The 22,219-nt window shown below is 50.9% G+C and overlaps 1 protein-coding gene across 2 annotated transcripts in view; it reads right to left on the minus strand.

Moving 5' to 3' along the window:
• The window catches only part of GCFC2 (GC-rich sequence DNA-binding factor 2), a 326,773-nt gene that overhangs the window by 121,182 nt on the left and 183,372 nt on the right, over window positions 1–22,219 (minus strand). For both annotated transcript variants that reach the window (XR_013596099.1, XM_078647698.1), the window contains exon 10: window positions 1,031–1,143. Coding sequence is in view for 1 of the 2 variants with exons in the window: in XM_078647698.1 (XP_078503824.1) it covers window positions 1,031–1,143 (113 nt within the window). In the remaining variant the exon portion in view is untranslated. The remainder of the gene's footprint in view (window positions 1–1,030; window positions 1,144–22,219) is intronic.

Raw genomic sequence — 22,219 nt, forward strand, 5'->3', positions numbered from 1 at the left:
GCACTGCTATTATATCAAAATCACTCAGACCTCATCTTTGGTGACTATGCAACGTTTCAGCATGCAGGTCCAAGCCAAAACTCTACAAGGTTTTACAATATAAGTCAATACAAAATTCTGATTTTATGATCCGTTTATTTTGTCAACCAAAAGCAAATAATCTTATGATGAAGGAATCCAAGTTTACTTATCAGTTAAGTTTTTTGAGTTTTGAAGATCTTTTGCAAGCCCTCCGATTACTGAAGATGGTCTAGGATTTACAAACTTGAGACAATGGGACACATTACCCACAGATTCCAATATTATTTTAATTATCGTGGCTCTTGACATAGTGCTAAGAAATTGTTTGGGTTTGCATCTTAGTTCCAGAAAGCTACCTGGTCATTTTACGTTTTACCAGCCCAACTTTACCAACTTGAAAATAAAGATATATTATTTTAAAAAGCTTTAGCACCGATTACGCAACAACTTTATTGTCTGAACAACTTTATCGTCTGAACTAACTTATGCAATATCTGCACTCCAAAACTCACTACCATCTCCTGAACTAAGCCTCAACTGCTTAATCTGGCTACTATTGAGGAGTAAAGTGGATGAAAGAAGGGTTACATTTCAATGCTTCTAAACCAATGTATTCAAATCATGGGCACCCAAAAACATATGTGGCAAGAAGCCTACAGTAAATTCAAGCGAGAGTCGCCATATGTAAAGCTACGGTTTTGCTGGTGGCATTTCACAAATGTCATGGAAAGAGAATTATTTATACACTTTTTTCAGATCTACGGAGGCCTTGAAATATTAATTTAAGAGGCAGCCCAGTTCAAAGAACACATTCAGATCACTCTGCTAAACATAAATACAGGCATGTGACAAATAATAAAATATGAAATGTATAATGTTACACTGACTACCATACAATGTAAACTATCAATATGCAGAAAATACATGGGCACAGAGAACTTTTCCATACAGCATTAGCACTCATAAATGGAGAGGTTTGTTTTTAGGATAGTTGACATTATGTACATACTTTTATTCTTCTGGAAATCGGCAAGCTTTTCTGGTGGCAGCTCATCATCACTGGACATTCCATCATGATGATTATTCTTCCCCAACACCTCTCGGGCGTGCTTTCGCGCACCTCTGGGTGTTATATACAACCATTAGAAACATATGGAGAAAATTGGGAATAAGATAATATCTACAAAATTTCTTAACATTTTCGTCACAAACCTTATTCATGTGCACAAAGACCTACACAGAAATACTGACTGTATTCCACAAATCATGTTAAAAGCACTTACTTTTATGGTAATCTTTTTTTTAAAAAACATTTCTCTCTGTATTAATCTTTTTTCTCATTTTACAGATACTTGAGTATTTCTTGGGTCTGTTGAATAAATTAACTTGCATGTTGTATATATTCTCACATTTATGTCACTTACAAATGCATACTCAAATCTTTTTTTGTGTCTTAATAAACCAGTCGTATCAAATATACTATTCTCGTAAAAACATTAACATTATACTTCTAGCACATGTCCACATCTGCAGATATTTACAATTCATAAACAAAGCTTTTTTTTCACTGAACCTAACAAATTTCTGATTTTATTTTTATTTTCCAAAATAAACACAGAAAGGGGGGGGGTACTACCATTGTTTTTGGTCGGTGTTTGGGACCAGGAAGCGATAAAAACTAAATATTGTTTGCCTTATACTTCACTTTAGACTATATTTGTGTGAAATATTTGGTAATTGCTCCAAAGTATCGAAAATCAAGGGGTCATTAGAATGATCCAGCTAAGCAAGAGAGCGCTAACATGAAATAATTCCTTCCTTGATAAAGACTTCGCATCTGGAGCTTTCAGCTGCATGTAGAAAGAGCGCACTGAGACAATAGTCTTGATAATGATTAGTCCGATACATTATCATTTAGCTTCGTGTGGGAGGCTACGTAATTCTACTCTCATTCTCAAAATTGTTCACTTTTCAAGATTCTTGACACTTTGATATTGCAGGTTTTCTCCTTGTAGATTACACCGTGGTTGCAGAGACTTTCTCTGGCACTACTAGTTACTGAAGTGTCAGACCCAAACTTAACTTAAGCCGAATGATAAATCGAGAAATTAATGATTTCCCAATGAAAGCTATGATAATAAAGCAGGTTAGAATTTGTAGGCAACCGTAAACACTTGTGGTCTAATGACTAGAGAGGCAAAAGTCCTCTCACCTTACTTCAGCAATCAGTGGAGAAGCAGGGAAGATAGCCACCCTCCAACTGTACATAAGGATGAAGTTAGTGCTTGCAGCTTCCCCAAATATACAACAGGGAATGGTCCAGTTAAGGTCTTGTGCCTTCCAATAGTATCTAGTAGTGGTCTGTCCTGGGAATCTTCCCTAGCCCTCAGAGGCATGGCTCCTTCCTAAATATTTAAAAACTGTCTCTGAAGTTTGAGGGTTATGTAGAAAGAAGGGGAAACACAGGTCAAATTGTTTTGGGTGCAGTGGAAAAGTAGAAGCAACTCGATTTCTAACACTGCGCGGGACACTTGGTCATTCTGTAACTGTAGAAAAGTTTATACAGAATTTTTCATCCTTCATAGAAAACAAAGTTCAATCACACAAAAAAGATGAATGAAAACACTATACATTAGTCAATGGACCTACTTGGAATTAGCCCACAGGCTACACAATACACTAATAGCTAAGCAAGCAAATAAAGAGTAATTAAATTGTTTATAAATTATTGATGTCTGATCTAGAATGTAAATGTATATAGATATATAACTTAATAATGTATGTGTTCCTTTAAACACAACTTGAATACCCATCTAATTATTAATTGAACAGGATTATATGACTGACTGCAAAATATACTAACCTTTGGCCTCTTTAAAGCTCTTTGTTGCTATATATATAGTGCACTGAGTCACTGAATCCAATGTATACATTTCTAGTCAAAAGCTTGGCTTTTTTGTTGTTGATGTTTTTCTGCAGCTCGTTTTGCTTTCTGCTCGTTTTCTGCCCTCGGTTATTCCTTCTTTTTGCTCATTTTCTGCCATCAGTTTGCCTTTTCTACTCATTTTTACGCCGTTTGTTTTGCCCTCTCCTGCTCGGTTTTGATTTTTCTGCTCCTGTTTCTGCCGTCTGTCTTGCCTTTTCTGCTAGTTTTTCTGCCCTATGTTTTGCCTATTCCGCTTGCGTGGTCCCTCTTCCCACCGTTTCCTTAAGACATGGCTTTTCGAGTGAGACCCCGCACCCCAGCACAGGGTTGAAAGTGCAGCACTCTACAAATGCTGATTGATTGGCTATAAACAACAGAGTATTTTGGAGTATACGACCCTCAAATCAGAAGGGCTTACCAAATACTTTTTACCTTGAATATGGTAATTGGCAGATTGTCTTGGGTATTACTTGATCAAACATTTCGGATCAGTGCACAGTGAGAAGACAACTTCTGCTAGAATTTAGCACGAAACTAAAAGGCCTTGTCACCAGTGCAGAAGACTGATACTGTATCATGAAAGAGCAAAATAAGTGTTTTAAGGCAAGTTTGTATAGTCTACTCTCTTCACAGAATTTTGAACTCAATGCTTCATGTAAAATCTTTCTTTTTGTTACAACAGAAGCCCATAAGCTAAAAAAAAAAACTGATACCACAGTTTTGGATTTATAGCAGCCATGAATTAGCATTAAGCCTGAGAGTGCCATTTAATGCCTTTCTTGTTGCTTAAATCAGTCTTCAATTAACAAAACTGAAAGAAAGTGCACGCAGCTTCACTGGCACTAGCATGGTGTTGAACAAGTTACTTACCTTTGGTAACGCTTTTTCTGGTACATACAGTATCTGCCTGTGGATTCCTCACCTTGTGAATATCCCCTTGCGTCAGCAACATTAGGAAATTCTTTTCGTAGCTTCGCGCCGACGTGGACGACGTCACAGAGGCACGACATCGCACGTGACTCTGATGATGTCACCGAAACCATAATAGGCCCACGCCGGCGTGATGACGTCAGTTCCACCCTTTTTTCAGTGCCTTCGAGGCACACGGACGGACCGACAACAGTAGATATATACACAGTATACAATAATCAAGATAACACACACAGTGTAAAGAAGAAGTAGTAATTCAAGTAGAATAAAACACTACCTTTAAGAATAACATATATACATTAAAAAATTGTCATTATCTAAGGTATAGAAGAGTGGACAACGGGGAGGCGGGTGGGCATGTGAGGAATCCACAGGCAGATACTGTATCTACCAGAAAAAGCGTTACCGAAGGTAAGTAACTTGTTCTTCTGATAGATACATCTGCCAGTGGATTCCTCACCTTGTGAATAGAGTCCCACAGCAGTCCCCACTCCCGGAGAAGGGTGTCCACTTTTTTATACCAGAAAATCCTGGGGGACAGAACGCGCAAAGTGGCCATCCCTCCTCACTTCGGTATCTATGCAGTAATGCTTCGCGAAAGTGTGGAGGGAAGCCCAAGTTGCCGCTCTACAAATATCCTCTACAGGTACACCCCTAGACAAAGCAGATGTAGAAGCCTTTGCTCTAGTAGAGTGAGCTCTTATAACCTCTGGAGGTTCCTTACCAGCCAGGGCGTAGCAGATCTTGATGCACAGTATAATCCATCTTGAGAGAGTGCGCTTGTGCACAGCTCTTCCTTTTCTGCAGCCAGCAAATCCAACAAAGAGCTGGTCATCCACTCGATAGTCTTTTGTTCTATCAAGATAAAAGCTCACCGCCCTCTTCGGGTCCAAGCGGTGAAGTCTCTCCTCCTCCTTGGAAGGGTGAGGGGGAGGATAGAAGGTAGGAAGGGTAATAGAATGTCCTAGATGGAAGGGAGTTACCACCTTAGGCAGAAAAGCAGCCCTGGTCCTTAGAACCATTCGTTCAGCATGAATGGTCAAGAATGGGGGCTTTGGAGCAACAAGGGCGCGTGGTTTCGCGGGCTAAGATGGTGGTCGCAGCCTTCTAGAGCTCCCGCCGGCCCGACACTTATCCGACGAATAATCCTGGCCCCCGGACCCGATCTGCGGACCACACATGCGGTGCTAGTGGCGGACGGAGGGAAGAGTCACCCGGTGTGGAGAGCGGCGCTCCCGGACCCTCTGGTGCGGACATTGCAGTCGAGGCGGCCTGCGGCCTAGTCCCGAGGAGTGCAGCCGGGGCCTCGATTTTGGCGCCTCCGGGTCGCGGAGGTTCCGCGCAGGCCGACTGCGTCGCCAATTATCCTGGGCCCAGTGCCCACTATAGACAGCGGTACTGTGGGCGAGTCCTCTGCCTTCTCCACTGTGGGGGCTGCGACGATCGGTGCACCAAAGACGCCTGGACGAGGCTGTGGCCTACATCGAGATCGTGCAGCCGGGACCTCGAGTTTGGTGGTTCCTGACGGCGAGTGCTGGGGTCTTGTGACGGCCTGGGCTGCGACGTGGAGGGCCCGGCAGCAATATAACCCTTGGTGCATGACCTCACCTGACCAGCTTGGCCCAGCGCTGCTGTGCTTCCAGGGCCCGTGGGCTGAGGAGCGGTCGGACGGACCGGCGTGGGTCGCGCCGTGCCCCGAGCGGCCCTGTGGCGGATCCTGCAGCGACGGAGTGAGGGACGTAAGTGACTCCCTGGGGGCCCCTCTGTGTGTGGAATCGTAGAGCGAGGGAGGACCGTGGTCGGTGATTACAGTGCATGCTGGTGCCTAGTGCCGGTGGACAGTGGGACGAGGGTGCTGTGTGGCCGGAAGGGAGCGGTGTCGCGAGTCCCTTGGTGGAGCAGGGGCCAGGCCAAAGGCCCCGCGGCAGATGGACGAAGCCCGGACTGAATAGAGTTGGGTGCCACTGATAAGAGGATACACCCGACATACCCAGTGGGCCACCCCCGCTACAGACGACGGCAGTGTGGAGGCATTGTGTGCACGGGAGTGGACAAGACACTTGCGTGGGATACCCTTGGTCGCTGCTGGTGGTGCGCACAGTGAATAGCGGCCCCCGGGTGAGCATCAGTCATGACCAGGGGAGGCGGAGGACCCACCAAGCAGGGGCCCATCGATAAATTCACCGGACCCAGTGGGGGACCCGGAGCGTCTGGAGGTGGCCAGGGGACCGGGCAGGACAATGCAGCGCTCATGGCAGCGATAGCCCAGTCCAGGGATATGCTGGACGCCAAGATTGGGGCGGTCGGGGCGGACGTGACCCTGCTGCGCCAGGACTTGCAAAATGCAGTGGCACGTATCACTGAGACGGAATCCAGAATTTCAGTGGTGGAGGACGACGTCGGGGCCCTGAAGCAGAAAATGGCAGCTATGGAAAACATTCAGAGGGGCCTTGCGCTCCACGTGGAGGATGCAGAAGGGCGGGCGCGCAGAAATAACCTTCGCTTCGTAGGTTTTCCGGAGGGATGCGAGAAAGGCAATATGGAACATTTCCTGTCCCAATGGTTGGAGAGTTGGCTTCCCCCAGATGTCCTGTCTCGTTGCTTTGTGATTGAGCGCGCGCATAGAGCCCTGACACAGAAGCCACCGGCGGGGGAGCGGCCCAGACCGGTGATCGCTAAAATCCTGAACTTCCATGATAGAGACACTATATTACGGGAAGCGCGGGCCAAAGACTCCCTTCTGTTTGAGAATCAAAAGATTATGATTTTTCCTGACTATACCAGGATCGTGCAACAGCAGCGGCACTCTTTTATTGCCGCCAAAGCGAAACTGCGAGGCCTGAAGATTCAATACTCCTTGCTCTACCCGGCCCGCCTGCGGGTGGTCTTCCAGTCGCGGACCCACTTCTTTGATACTCCGGAAGACGTCTTTAAGTGGACCGATGAAACAGTGAGGGTCAGGCCACATGCCTAGCCGGGTCTGAACCCGGGCCACTCGAGGAGCTCGTCACAGGACCGGGGGGATCAAAACGCCCGAGGCGCCAGGAACAGGAGATCTAGATCGCGGAAGCGCTCCGCTTCCCGCGGTGGAACACAAGACGGCGCGCCTACCGACTCTGATCATTCTGGGAAGGACCATTGAGGGAGCTCGGGGAGCTGAGCTTATCTGCGGATGCCACAGGCGCCAGCTGAGAGGAGTGGTAAAGATGTGCTCTATCGAGCTGCTGCTTGTATAATGACTGTCTTGCCATTGCTTGTTATTTTTCTTGAGACACTATGTGGGCTGCGGGGTGGGATTCGGGGTGCTTCTTTACAGGGGCTATTTGCCTCCTACGTGAGTGGGAGTTGACGGGGGGGGGTTCTTTGGTTCAGTGGGTAGTTGGGATCCATTGGTATGGTTGGCCTTTGGCACTCCGTTTTGGGCCCAAGGATGTCCATGCCGCGACAGGTACTTCAGAGATCTATGAGGTATAGGGGTGGGGGGCGGGAGTTGAGGGGTTTGTTTGGGGGATGGGTAGGAGGGAGGGTGTGGATGGGTTGGTGGGGGGTACACGCGATTTCTGGTGCCTTGTTACTGATTGTGCTGTGCGCCTGGGCCTGGTGCTGGGCGTTCTTGTGTTGGGTTCCATGGGACTATGGCTGAGACATCGACACCGGGGCTCCCCAAGGAGTCTATGCGCATCCTGAGCTGGAATGTTAGAGGAATGCTGGATAAAATCAAGAGGGGGGCGGTCTTGCGGTGGGGGAAGAGGGAAGCGGCGGATGTCTTGTTGTTACAAGAGACACACATGCTGGGGACAAAAGTACTTAGCCTGCAGAGATTTGGGTACCAACAGGTCTACCATGCTGGGTTCTCTAGGGGCTCCAGGGGGGTCGCTGTCTTGATCCATCGGAGGTTGGCCTATGTTCACGGGAGACAGTGGATAGACCCACAGGGCCGCTATGTGTTTGTTCAAGGGATGGTGGGCGCAGAGCCAGTTGTGTTTGGCAGTATATATGCCCCCCCCCCATTGAAGTGGCCCCTGGCTGAGCGGTTTGAGGTGTGGTCGGAGATCCCGGAATCCCTGGCGGTGCTGGGTGGAGATTGGAATGATGTGATGGATGTGCGTGGCGACCGTCGGAGACCGCAAGAGATGTCTGCTGCTGTCGCCCCTACCCGGTTGTGTGCGATGGTGGAGGGACTGGGCTGGGTGGATGTTTGGCGCCACATGCACGCTGGGCCTGTGAGTATACGTATGTCTCTGCTGTTCATGGTTCCTTCTCCCGGCTGTACTATATATTTATGCCTGCTGGGTGCCTGAGTAGAGTGCGGGAATCTAGTATCCTACCTAGGGGGCTGTCGGACCATTCCCCTGTGGCCGTAGTGGTTGACTTGCGTGGGAGGAGACAACCGTTCCGATGGAGGATGTCCTTGTGGCACCTTCAGCAGGCTGATTATGTGCAACACATGCGGGGTGCGATTGCTCACTACTGGCGAGAAAATTTGGTGGAAGACGTAGATGTGACGGTGGTCTGGGAAGCCTTGAAGCCCACTATGAGGGGAATCGATATTGCGTGGTGTGCGGCGGCCCGACGCAGGCGTCGGGAGGCCATAGTTGCGGCGGCGGCTCGGGTGGAGGCGCTGGAGCGGCGGTGTCAGAGGGAGGGGGACGGTGTAGCAGTGCGGCTGCTCCTCCAGGCGCAGCAGTCCTACGCGTCGGTGTTACTTGATGAAGCCCGTCAGGCGTGGTTGGCCACGAGGAGTAGGGTATATCAGTGGGGGGACAAGTCGGGTACTATGCTCCACAGGTTGTGCCAGCGTACCCTACAGCCGCCTGCCCTGCCCGGCCTTATTGACGGGGATGGTGTCACCATAACGGACCCGGCGGAACTGGCGGATAGCTTTGCCAGATACTATGCGAGACAATATGCACCGCAGGATTGCCTCTCGGCAGACGCGGTCGATAAATTTATTGCCGAACTACCCCCGAGAGCAGTCTCCGATGAGACGCGAGCGGAGTTGGACCTCCCCCTCACGGCGGAGGAGCTGGGGGATGCACTGGGGCAGCTAAACCCGGGGAAGGCACCTGGGCCGAGCGGTTTCCCGTGTGAGTTTTATAAGAAATTCGATCTTCAGTTGGGGTCCCACTATAGGACTGCGCTGGAGGCAGCACGAGAACTGGGTAGGTTGCCGGATGACTGGCGGCATGCTGAGGTAGTGGTTTTTCAGAAGCCGGGTAGGCCCCCTGAGCGACATGACTCGTATCGCCCTATATCTTTGCTCAACATCGAGGCTAAGTTGCTGGCTAAGGCATTGGCGAACCGCCTTCTCCCATGCATAGCCGATTTATTCCACCCGGATCAGGCGGGCTTTATGCCGCGCAGGGCGACGCGCCACAACATTCGTCGGGCGCAGATGGCTGTGGACGCTGTGAGGGCCACTGGGGAGCGGGCGGCCCTGCTATTGGCGGATATAGACAGAGCTTTCGATTCTGTAAGCTGGACCTATTTGTTTGCACTTCTGCCTCATCTTAATCTAGGCCCGGTGTTTATCTTGTATGTCAAACTGCTATATACTGATATCACGGCGTCCGTGTGTGTCTCTGGTGCGATCTCGGAGAGGTTTACTATCGGTCGGGGAACCCGTCAGGGTTGCCCGCTGTCCCCGTATTTGTTTGCGCTGATTATGGAGCCCCTGGCCTCTTGGGTACGCATTGATGCACAGCTGCGGGGTTTTGTATGGGATGGGGGGCTCACGGATAGGATCGCCCTATATGCGGACGACGTCCTCTTTTTTCTCACTGACCTAAATAGGTCGGGCCCCCGAGTGATGGAGATCATGCGCATATTTGGCGAGGTGTCGGGCTTATACCTTAACCTGCGTAAGTCCACTCTATGGGTGCTGGGGGACGGGGCTGGCGTGGGCTTGTGGGCGTCGGCCTTACAGGCGGCGGCCGGGGGCATATTGTATCTTGGAGTGTTTCTGTCCGAACCCGCGACGACCTCGTGGGAGCGTAATGTGATACCGGTGTGGGAAAAGGTCCAAGTGGACGTTAAAACATGGTCCCGAATGCCTCTTACCATATATGGTCGGTCTGCGATCTTTAAAATGGTCGCCCTTCCGCGCCTCCAATACCAGCTACAGAATCATCCACATCCCATTGCACCTCAGTGGTTCCGGCAGGTTAATTCTGTTCTAGGCCGCTTTTTGAGGGCCGGGGGTGCCGCCAGGGTGGCACTGCGCACATGCTTTAATTCCACATATTGTGGTGGCCTTGCTACTTCGGACATACTGTCATACTACCAGGCATCCCATCTGCTAGTACTAAATGAATGGTGGTATGGTGATAAAGGAGATCCGGCGTACGCTCTGGAGCGCTCGCTGATGGGAGACAATACATTGCATACAATCTTATATTCGGCCGGGCTCCGGAGGCGGCTGCGTGTGCCACGCGAGTGGTCTTCGCGGTTTGGCGACAAGCGCTGCGTCGCATGGGCTGGTGGGGTAGGCTGACGGCGGAGACCCCGCTGTGGCGCAATGGGCGGCTCCCCGCGCTGGCCTCGCTGGAGGGGTTTGGCGGATGGGACTCTGTAGGGATCTCTATGCTTGGAGACGTAATGTCCGGTTTGACTCTCAAGTCGTTCCAGGAGCTACGGGATGCATTCCATATGCCCGAGACCCAATTCTTCAAGTATCTACAGTTTTGGCACGCGCTCGCGCCTAGCCTTGTTGGTCTGGAATCACTGCCAGAGTTCAGCCCTGTGGAAGCGAAGGTTTTCATGGGTGATCTCGAAGACAAAAAGGTGTCTCGCATTTACCAAACACTGGTCACCCACTGTTCCTCTTCCCTGCTTCCATTGAAAGACGCCTGGGAAAAGGATGTAGGACCTCTGGATGAGGATGATTGGAGGGAGGCCTTGGAGTCCCCGCGTGGAACCGCTATTGCGGTACGACTCCGACTAATTCAATTCAAATATTTGCATAGAGCTTACTATACACGGGAGTGGCTATGGAAGGCAGGCCTGATTGTGTCCCCGGAGTGCCTGCGGTGTGGAGCTGACATGGGTTCCTTCCTACATACGGTGTGGTCTTGTGCTGGCTTCACTAGGTTCTGGAATGGTGTATGGAGCTGTCTGTCAGAGGTGCTGGGATGGGATCTCCCCCGCACTCATCGCTTGGGCCTCCTCCATGTGCTAGAAGGTGTGGGAGGTAATATTTACAAACGTCACCTTTTGTTGTTGGGTCTAGTGGTGGCCAAGCGGGACTTGGCAAGGGCGTGGAAGAATGAGCGTGCCCCCCCCCTGAGTGCATGGAAGTCTGGACTGGATTATTGTATGGGGTTAGAGCGCCCAGTGTTTGAGGCAAGAGGTTGCCCCCGGAAACATTACAAAATTTGGAAGCGGTGGGCCGATTATAGGGATTTGACTCTGGAGCCCCCAGCAGTGCTTGATGACGGTCCGGATCTGGACGATGGGCGCCGGGCCTAAGGGGCGCATGGCGCCGGGTATGCTGCCAGCACATACATGAGGCTTACTGTAATCGAGTGTCCTGGGTTAGGGAGGGATAAGGGGTGAGTAGCGGGATTGTTGGGTGGCGGTGGGAAGTGGGGGGGTTGATTGAGTTACCATGATGTGCCTGTGTGGATTTTCTGCAGTGATCTCCTGATTGTGGAGAGCTGTGTATATGCCTTCACTTGATCAATCAATAAAATTTGTTGTGAAAAAAAAAGAATGGGGGCTTTGAACTAAGAGCTTGAAGCTCATCTACCCTCCTTGCTGAGGTAATTGCAACAAGGAAGACCGTCTTAAAAAAACAAAAGTCTCATGGGACACTTGTGCAAAGGTTCGAAAGGAAAGTGAGCACCAGATTTAAGCCCTATTGAGGCACAATAAAGGGAGTAGGAGGAAATGTATTTGTAAGGCCCTTCAAAAATCTTAAAACCACAGGAGATTTGAACAATGATGGCTGATCCGGCAAACAGGGAAATGCAGACAAAGCCGAAAGATAACCCTTAATTGTGGCAACAGCAAACCCTTGCTGCGCCAAACAAAGAGCAAACTGCAGAATATCAGACAAACGAGCATTCAAAGGGTCAACAGATTTCTCCCCACACCAAGTGACAAATTTAGACCATCTGTATGAATAGATTGATTTGGTGGACTCACGTCTGGCCGAAAGAATGACATCCACCACATCATGTGGGAGAGAAAAGGAATTCAAGTTGCCCCGTTCAATCTCCAGGCATGAAGGTGTAAGGTCTGGAGGTGGGGGTGTAGAACCTGCCCCTCCATCTGAGAGGAGATCCGCCCTGAAAGGGAGACGGAGCGGCGGGCACAAGGAGAGGTGGAGAAGATCTGTGTACCACACCCTTCTAGGCCAATCCGGGGCGACCAATATAACTTGGGCCCGGTCTTAGCGAATCTTCCTCAGAACCCGAGGAATCAAGGGTATGGGAGGAAACGCATAAAGGAGTTGCGAGTCCCAACTCTACTGAAATGCTTCCCCCAAGGCTCCCTGCATTGGATACTGGAGGCTGCAGAATGACGGGCAGTGAGCATTCTCGCGAGTGGCGAACAGGTCCACCTGAAAAGTTCCCCATGTCCGAAAGGCGTGACGAACCACCTCTGGATGAAGCCTCCACTTGTGGTCGGCTGAGAACTGCCGACTGAGACTGTCTGCACGCACAGAACTCCGGCCAGATGATTTGCCATCAGACAAATCCGATGATCCTTAACCCAGGACCAGAGACGCAGAGCCTCTCTGCAGAGACACTGCGACCCTACTCCTCCCTGCTTGTTGACATACCACATCGCGGTGGTGTTGTCCGTCAGGACCTGAACCGACCGACCGCGAAGGGAAGGGAGGAAGGCCTTGAGCGCCAGACGTATAGCCCGTAATTCCAGAAGGTTGATGTGAAGCAACCTTTCCTCTGGAGACCAAAGACCCTTGACCTCCAGATCCCCCAGAGGAGCACCCCACCCTAGAGTGGATGCATCCGTTATCACTGTGGCCACAGCTGGAGGCAGTTGAAAAGGCTTCCCTTGAGACAGGTTGCCTTCGACTCCCCACCAAGACAGATCCGCTGCAGTCTCTCTGGAGATCCTCACCAACTCCCTGAGATCTCCGTTGTGCTGATACCACTGCCTGCAGAGGCACCACTGGAGTGCCCTCATGTGCCAGCGTGAATTGTTGACCAACAGAATGCAGGAAGCCATCAGACCGAGCAGGCGAAGGACCTTCAGGACTGGAACGACCGCTCCATTGTGAAATAAAAGAATCAACTCCTGTATGTCGCGAATCCTTTGTGGAGGAGGGAATGCACGACACACAGTTGTATCCAGTACCGCACCTATGAACAGGTTGCGCTGGGAGGGCACAGGGTGAGATTTGGGCACATTTATCGAAAAACCCAACCTGTACAACAACTGAGTTGTCACATGCAGATGATGGAGCACCTTCTCTGGAGATTCTGCTTTGATCAGCCAATCGTTCAGATACGGGAATGAATATGCTACTTACCAGTATGCATCTGTTCTTGGCATGTAGGGCTGCTAACATTCATATCTTATGCATAGATCGCCGCCTAGTGTTGGGTCCGGATGATTGCACATTGTTGTCCTGGAAGAGTCTTCGAAGTATCACGAGATAGGTGGCTCCTCCCCTGGACTACAGTGCGCATGGGCATCGACTCCATCCCCAGATTGTTTTTAGCCATTGTGGCAGAGATGGAGTGAAATAGTGTAAAGGATGTCCATGCTAATGATTGAATGCAAGAGAGTATCTGCAGCCGCTACGGGCACCGGGGAGGAGGGTGGGCGATATGAATGTTAGCAGCCCTACATGCCAAGAACAGATGCATACTGGTAAGTAGCATATTCAGTTTGAGGCATGTGGGCTGCTAAATTCATATCTTATGCATAGAATACATAGCAGTCCCTCCATTAACGGCGGTTGCCCGTGCCAGCTGCAGAAGTCTGAAAGAGTGTCTTGAGAACAGCCTGTCCTACAGCTGCTTGCTGCTTGGAATGCACATCTACACAGTAATGTTTGGTAAATGTGTGCGGTGTAGACCACGTGGCTGCTTTACAAATGTCTTCCAAAGGAATATTCCCCAGGAAAGCCATGGAGGCCCCCAACTTGCGTGTGGAATGCGCTCTTGGGGGGATTGTTAAAGTACGTTTAGCTTTTTGATAACAAATCTGGATGCACTTAACAATCCATCTGGCTATTCCTGCTTTGGAAATAGGGTTGCCTTTGTGCTGGGCTGAGAAGGCAACAAAAAGTTGTTTAATTTCCTAAAGTGTTGTGTTCTGTCAATGTAGTACATCAACGCCCTTTTTACGTCTAATGTATGGAGCATTCTTTCCGCTACTGTTTGTGGGTTTTGAAAGAATGCGGGCAGGTCAATAGTTTGGTTGATATGAAACTGTGACACCACCTTCGGAAGGAATTTGGGGTTAGTGCGGAGCACTACCCTGTTTGAATGAATTTGTATGAATGGCTCTTGGATTGTCAGCGCTTGCAGCTCACTAACACGCCTGAGCGATGTAATAGCAATGAGAAAAGCCACTTTCCATGTCAGGAACTGAATCTCGCATGAGTGTAGTGGCTCAAAAGGTGGGCCCATCAGCCTAGTGAGGACTACATTAAGGTTCCACACTGGAGCCGGTGGTGTTCTTGGAGGAATGACTCGTTTCAGTCCCTCCAGGAAGGCTTTAATGGCAGGCACCCTGAAAACAGAGAGATGCTGCCTGTTTTGGAGATAAGCCGCTATGGCGGATAAGTGTATCCGAATGGAAGCGTACGCCAGATTGCATTTGTAAAGATGTAACAAATAGCAGATGATGTTAGGAATGGATGCATCTAGCGGGTTGATATTGTGTTCAGTACAGTAAATGACAAACCGCATCCATTTTGCTGCATAGCAAGCTCTGGTAGTGGGCTTTCTTGCCTCCCGGATGATGTCCATGCATTCAGGAGGCAGGTTGAGGTAGCCAAACTCTAGGACCTCAGGAGCCAGATCGCCAGATTGAGCTGTTGCGGATCTGGATGCTGAATGTCGCCATGGTTCTGCGTCAAGAGGCTTGGAGAGAGATGCAGCCTTTGATGCGGTACCACGGAAAGTTCTAGAAACGTGGTGTACCATGGTTGGCGTGCCCACGTTGGAGCAACCAGGATGAGCGTCATCGAGTGTTGCTTTAGCTTTCTTGCCACCAGTGGAATGAGAGGCGCTGGGGTAAAAGCGTACGCAAATCTGCCTGACCAGTTCATCCATATCGCATTCCCCTGAAATTCTGGGTGAGGGAACCTGGCGGCAAAGCTTTGGCATTTTGCGTTTTCCCTTGTGGCAAAGAGGTCTATCTCCGGATGACCCCACTGTTGGAAGTACGGGTGGAGTACTGATGGATGTATCTCCCACTCGTGCATTTGATGGCTGTACCTGCTGAGTAGATCCGCCATCTGATTGTCTTTGCCCGGGAGGTTTTCTGCCATGAGGAAGATGTTCCTCTGAATGGCCCACTTCCACATGCTCTGAGCCAGATGAGACAGCTGTGGAGAGTGAGTACCTCCCTGCTTTTGGATGTAGTACATGGCTGTCATGTTGTCCGTCCGGATCAACACGACCTTGTTGCACAGATGTACTTTGAAGGACTTGAGCGCCATGAAGATTGCCATCAGTTCCAGGTAGTTGATGTGCAACTTCTGTTGCTGCGTCGACCACAGTCCCTGCACCGTGTAGTGGAGCACATGAGCTCCCCACCCCTGGAGAGATGCGTCCGTTGTTAGAATAATCTGTGGCACAGACTCTTGGAACGGTCGGCCCTTGCAAAGGTTGTGTGGATTCCACCAATGCAGAGAGTTGTATGCCCGACCGGTAACCAACACTAGGTCTGTCAGTTGTCCTTGAGCCTGTGTCCACTGATTCGCCAAGCATTCTTGGAGCGGACGCATATGCAACCTTGCGTGCGGGACTATGAAGATGCAGGAGGCCATCATGCCTATCAACTGCATGAACACTCTCGCTGGTAGTGAGTGTTGCGGTCTGAACCTCTGGATGAGCGACTGAATGTTGTCGATCCTCACCGGGTTTGGTTGAGCCATAGCAGTTAGGGTATTTATTGTCGCGCCTAGATACTGCCGCACATGGGCTGGCTGAAGGTGCGACTTTGGGTAGTTCAGTGAGAACCCCAGACTGTGAAGGAGGTGAATGGTGTAGGACATGTCTGCGGCGCACTGCTGTTCCGACTTTGCTTGAACGAGCCAGTCGTCTAGGTAAGGGTAGACATGTATATTTTGTCTCCTGAGGTGCGCCGCAACTGTCGCCAGACACTTTGTAAACACTCTGGGGGCAGTTGTCACTCCGAAGGGTAGTACTTTGAACTGATAGTGCCTGTTTTGGATGGTGAACCTGAGGTATTTTCTGTGGGAGGGGTGGAGTGGTATGTGAAAATAAGCATCCTTGAGGTCCAAGGTCGCTAGGAAGTCCCCTTGGTTTAGCAGGGGAAGAATCTGCTGCAGCGTCAGCATGTGAAAGTGTTCTGACAGTATATACAGGTTGAGGGGGCGTAGATCCAGAATGGGTCTGAGGGATCCGTCCTTTTTTGGGATAAGGAAGTACAGGGAATAGACCCCTGTACCTTCCTCCTCCACTGGTACGAGCACGATTGCGCCTTTTTGCAGCATCACTACTACTTCTTGCTGCAATAAGTGCAAGTGCTCTGCCGACATAGGACGTTGTCTTGGGGGAATGTTGGGTGGAGTGGATGTCAACTCCAAACAATAACCGTACTGGATAAGTTTTCTCACCCACCTGTCTGTGGTGATGGACGTCCAGACTGGCAGGAACTGCTGGAGTCTCCCCCCGACAGGTGTTGGATGGTCGGGGGGCAGTGACAGAGAGTCACTGTTTGTTGGTGGCAGAGGAACGGGAGTTGTTGTTTCCTCTGCCTCTGCCCTTGGCACTATTTCCTCTGTAAACCCCTCTACCTTGCTTGGGGTACGAGGACTGTGCGCCACCCTTCGTGAATTGTGTTTGTTGTGCCAGGTGTCCTCTGGTAACACCGCGGGTACCTGAGCGACGAAAAGTGCTCCCCTTGAATAGCTGGGACTGAAGCGCCCCCATGGACTTCGCTGTCTCATTGTCCTTTTTAATTTTTTCGAGGGTGGTGTCAACTTCTGGGCCAAACAGTCTGTCTGGATTAACGGGCTGGTTCAGTATAGTTGTTTGAATGTCAGGTTTAAAACCTGATATGCGAAGCCATGCTTGGCGCCTCAGCATGACGCTAGTGTTAATAGCCCTAGCCGCTGTATCTGCCCCATCAAGCGCACACTTTATTGCAGCGTTTGAAATGAGCTTTCCCTCTTGTATGAGCATCTCGGCTGCCTCCTTAAACTCATCTGGGAGGTGTTGAAGGAGCTGTTCTAGGGTGTCGTAATGCGCCCTATCATAACGTGCCAACGGTGCCTGTGTGTTTGATATGCGCCAGATATTGGCAGCCTGCGCAGCCACCCTTTTGCCAGATGCCTCAAGCACTTTCGACTCCTTGTCTGGGGGAGGAGCTTCACCCGTTGTCTGGGAGTTCGCCCTCTTGCGGGCATTTGCGACCACCAACGAGTCCAAAGGCAACTGTCCCCGAATATATGCAGGGTCCCCAGGTGCCGGTCTGTATTTCTTTTCAATACGTGGGTTTACCACTCTTGCCCTGGTAGGTTCCTTAAAGATCTCTGAGGCATGCTTAAGGACACCTTTCAGCATAGGAAGTGTTTTAACAGTTTTTTCTGAAACAGAGAAAGTGTCAAATAGAAAATCTTCTTCCACCGGGTCAGCATGCATGTCCACATTATGATTTGCAGCTGCCCGCTCTATCAAGGCATTAAATGCCGCTGAATCCTCAGTTGGGGATGTTCGTGCACCAAAACCCTGTGGGTCCTGTACCACCTGATGGCCTCCCTGGTCACCAGTGTCCACCCATGAGTCCTGTTGCTCATCAGGGTCAGTGTTAGCCGGGAAATTGTACTGGTCATCCTGGTCATCGTCCTCTCCCCCTGACTGATTGGGGGAAGGTGATGGGCTCCTCCTTGGTGGAGGCTGAATAGGTTCAACAAGGGCAGGAATGTCCTGTGCCGGCCTCTTCTTCTTTAGTGGTATGACATAGGATTCCAATGGGTGGGAAGTGATCTCCCGCTTATAGAGCGTTAATTTCCCCGTCTCGGCATCGATATAATGCTCAGATTGTTCTTCTGAAGCTTGATGTCGATCCAATCGGCCACTTAGCGTCGAAGGTTCCGATGTTTCAGTGGTCTTCGGCACCGATTTGGGTGCAAATGCCTTCGGTGCCACCTTCGGCGGCAGAGTGTAGAGAAGCTTGGTTGAAGTCTTCGTAGGTGCGTCAACCAGTTTTGGAGCCGACGGCGTGTGAGTCGTCGACGTCTTCTCCCGAATTCGTTTGAGGGAGTCAGTGACCTGCTTTGTGAAGGAAGCGGAGGGTTTCGTGACCGATGCCCCATGTCCGTCTCCATCGGAGGCCCTCCGTACCGACGAGGTGTCCGCCGAAGCATTTTCGGCCCCAATGGTCCGCGCCTCCGTTGTAGGCTTATGCGCCGATGCCGATGCTTTAGATCCGGCGTCTGTGTGCCGATGCGTAGGGCCTCCGGATTTTGGCTCGGGCCCTTTGCCGACTTTGCTTCGACTGGGCGTTTGCCAGTTGGCGCCGCAGTCGCGTCCGAAGGAGTGTCAACAGTCTTAGTGGACTTTGCCGGAGTAACCGTGCTCGACACGTGTTGGACGACCTTCTTAGAGGACGGGTCTTTGGCCACCTTCTGTGGCGGTGTCGGCTCGACAGCCTTCTTCGGCTTCAGAGGCCCGGCGGGCGACGGAGTCGATGACGTAGCAGGCTTTTTCATTTTTTATGGTACGTCGGCCATCTTTGGTGTTGTCGAATCCGAAGGTTTCGGTTTCGATGGTACGTCGGCCATGTTTGGTGTCGTAGAATCCGAAGGTTTCGGTTTCGATACGCGCAATGGCGTCTCCGCTGGTGTGTCCGAGGCCGGGCCAGAAGGCGGGGCCGGGGATAGCGGTGCAGGGTCGTGGGTAAGGCCGAGTGGCGATCCCGTGACCTGAGCCTGAGCCATGTAACTTTCGGGGCATAGCTCTTCCTCCGAGCTATCTTCCGCGGCCCCATAAACTTCTTCGTCGTCCCCTACCTCCTCGACGTATTCAAGGTCCTGGCCCTCAACGGGTTCTCCGGGATCTGCCTCGACCTCCGTCGATGGGGGTGAAATCTGCAGGCGATGGCTTGGGCCATCTGCCTCGGGCTCGTCGAAGATGTCGTCGGGTGCCGGAGCCGCTCGCTGGGCCTCGAGGCGCACCGCGCGCCGAAGCTTGAGCGTTTTCTTCGACCTGAACTGTGAGCAGGCCATACAGTTGTCCTCGTTGTGGTCCGGCGAGAGGCATTTGTTACAGACTGGATGTTAATGTTAATGTTAATGTTAAAATGGGACTTTTATAGCGCAACGGCTACTCCAAAGGAGTGTCCCGGCGCTTTGAGCTCCTGGCCATGGAAAAAGAGCAAGAAACATAACAATAACAGAGAAGGGGCACCCGGAGGGGAAGAAACTATCCAGCAAACAACCAAGTTTTCAAGTCTTTCCTAAAGACAAGCAGATTAGAGGTGCTTCGCAAAGACAACGGTAGCGAGTTCCACAGCTGAGGAGCAAGGAAGCTGAAAGACCGGCCGCCTAGCCGAGCCTTTTTAATGCGTGGTACCCGAGCCAAGGCCAAGGTTTCTGACCTGAGGGATCGTGCTGGTCGATAGAAGTCCAGCCTCCTCTGAAGATACTTGGCACCAGTGCCATGTAAGGCCTTATGGGCAAGAGTCATGGTCTTAAACAGTATCCTCTTCCGCACCGGAAGCCAGTGGAGGGATACAAGAAGATTAGAGGCGCTGGTGCGACGATGAAGGCCATAGATGGCACGCGCAGCCGCGTTCTGGGTGATCTGCAGACGTTGGAGGAGATATTCAGGCAGGCCCAGATATAGGGCATTGGCATAGTCCAATCTGGACCCTATAAGGGCCTGAACAGTGATCCTCCGATGATGCTGTGAAAGAAGGGGGAAAAACTTGCGCAGCATTCTCAGGATCCCAAAACAAGTTCCCGTAAGGATGGAAATCTGGGATTTGAGCGACAGCTCATTATCAATTTTGACTCCCAGGTTCTTGGCCCACTTAGAGGACTGTGAGGGAGGGAACATGTCGGCAGGCCACCATCCTCGCCAATCTGGTTCAGAGGGGCATCCGAAGAATAGTATTTCGGACTTGTCCGAGTTGCACTTGAGACTGTTTTGAGAAAACCAGCTGAAAACAGCCCCAAGGCACTCGCGGATCCCTTCGCCATCAAACTCTTCACCCTTGCGACAGGTGAAGAGGAGCTGAGTGTCGTCAGCATAGGAGACGATCCGGGCCCCATAGGATTCCGCCAATGTCGCCAGAGGGGTCATCAAGATGTTAAAGAGAGTGGGGCTCAGGATAGAACCCTGAGGCACTCCGACTCCCAATGGCGGCATCTCGGCGGATCCGGGTGGGACCCAGACCGTCTGGCGGCGGTTGGCCAAAAAGGAAGAAAACCAGTTGAGCACCGTCCCCCCTAGCCCGATGTCCTGGAGCCTAATGAGGAGGTCCTCATGGGGGACGGTGTCAAACGCCGCCGACAGATCTAGCATGACTAACAACACCCTGCCTCCCATGTCCAGCACCTCTCTAATGATCTCCGAGACTTCCAAGAGCGCCGTCTCGGTGCTTAAGTTGGAGCGGAATCCCGATTGGGATTCATGAAGCAGATCATTAGACTCCAAAAAGTTGGAAAGCACGCTGTGCACGTGTTTTTCCAGGATCTTGGTCAGTGCTGGAAGGAGCGAAATTGGTCTATAGTTGGAGGGTACCTCTGGGTCAAGATTGGGTTTCTTGATCAGAGGGATGACCATGGCTTGCTTCCAGGTCTGAGGCAGAAAGCCTTCGCTCAAAGATAGATTAAGGATGGGATTGGCTATAGGGTTTATGACGTCTGCCACTTTTGCCAGAAATTTTGCCGGGCAAGGATCTAATGGTGAGCCCGACTTAAGGTTCCTCATCAGGGCTAAAGATGTAGCAGCCGAGAGAGGGGGAAAATCGAGCAGGGCTGGTCCCGGGGGAGACAGAGACGCTGCCTCAATCGGCATCACAGACACATCATCTGGGTCTCTCTGCGGGAAAGAGACCTGGATTTGCCTAATTTTGGTAGTAAAAAAATTGGCAATAGTGTTAGCCCAGGTCTCTGCCGGAGCACCCTGAGTAGAGATGGACCGGGGACTAGTAAATTCACGCACGATTGAGAAAATCTCCTTACAGGAGTTAGCAGCATCGTCAATCCTATTGGCAAGATACCGTTTCTTGCTCTGAAGGACAAGTCCATGGTATGACTTCATCGTTGTTTTATATCGTTGTTTGGCCTCGGGCTCATACTGGACTCTCCAGGCACGCTCAACCACTTTACATTGCCTACGGGCAAGGGCTAGTTCCTCCGTGAACCAGGGAGCAGAGACCCGCCGAGCGGCGGACCTGGGCGGCTGTAAGGGAGCGAACTCATTTAGTCTGGCAAGAAGCCAGTCTTGCAGACTCTCCAGATCTTTCTCCAGATCCCCAGTGCCGACCACAGGGTGATCAGTCAGAGCATGAGTAAGCATATCTGAGGTCACCCGGTGAAATGTCCTATAGCTGCTGCCCTGCTGTCTCGTGGCGCTAGCGAGGGGGGCCGCGATAGAATGTATTTCGAAGCGGGCCAGAAAGTGATCGGACCACACGATAGGCAGAAGTGTAATATTCGTGATCGGTATGGTGGAAAAAACCTGATCGAGCATGTGGCCTTTATCGTGGGTTGGACCAGAGAGATAAGGGGAAAGACCCAGGGTAGATGCGATATCCAACAGTTTGATGGCATTTTGGTCATTGTGGTCGTCCATATGGAAGTTGAAATCTCCCGCAAGTAAGCAATGCTCCGATCTCAGGACAAGGACCGACATGACCTGTTGAAGGTCATCAAAAAAGGAGCCCACAGGGCCCGGGGGTCTATAAACAATCATGCCCTTCAGTGCTTGTTGCGGCGATAAGGAGATGGTGAAGGCTAATGAATCAGCCCCTTCGATGGTGTGAGTATGCGTGACCGTGCACGGAAGAGAGCTCTTCACAACCAAAGCAACTCCTCCTCCTCTACCCTTGTCTCTGTCCTGTCGATGGATGGTGTAGTCAGTGGGGATAGCAGCCACTAGGTCCGGGTTGGAAGAATCATTCAGCCAAGTCTCGGTAAGCATCAAACAGGTAGGACTGGTG

This window comes from Lissotriton helveticus, chromosome 6, assembly GCF_964261635.1.
Source record: "Lissotriton helveticus chromosome 6, aLisHel1.1, whole genome shotgun sequence".
NCBI classification, from domain to species: domain Eukaryota; kingdom Metazoa; phylum Chordata; class Amphibia; order Caudata; family Salamandridae; genus Lissotriton; species Lissotriton helveticus.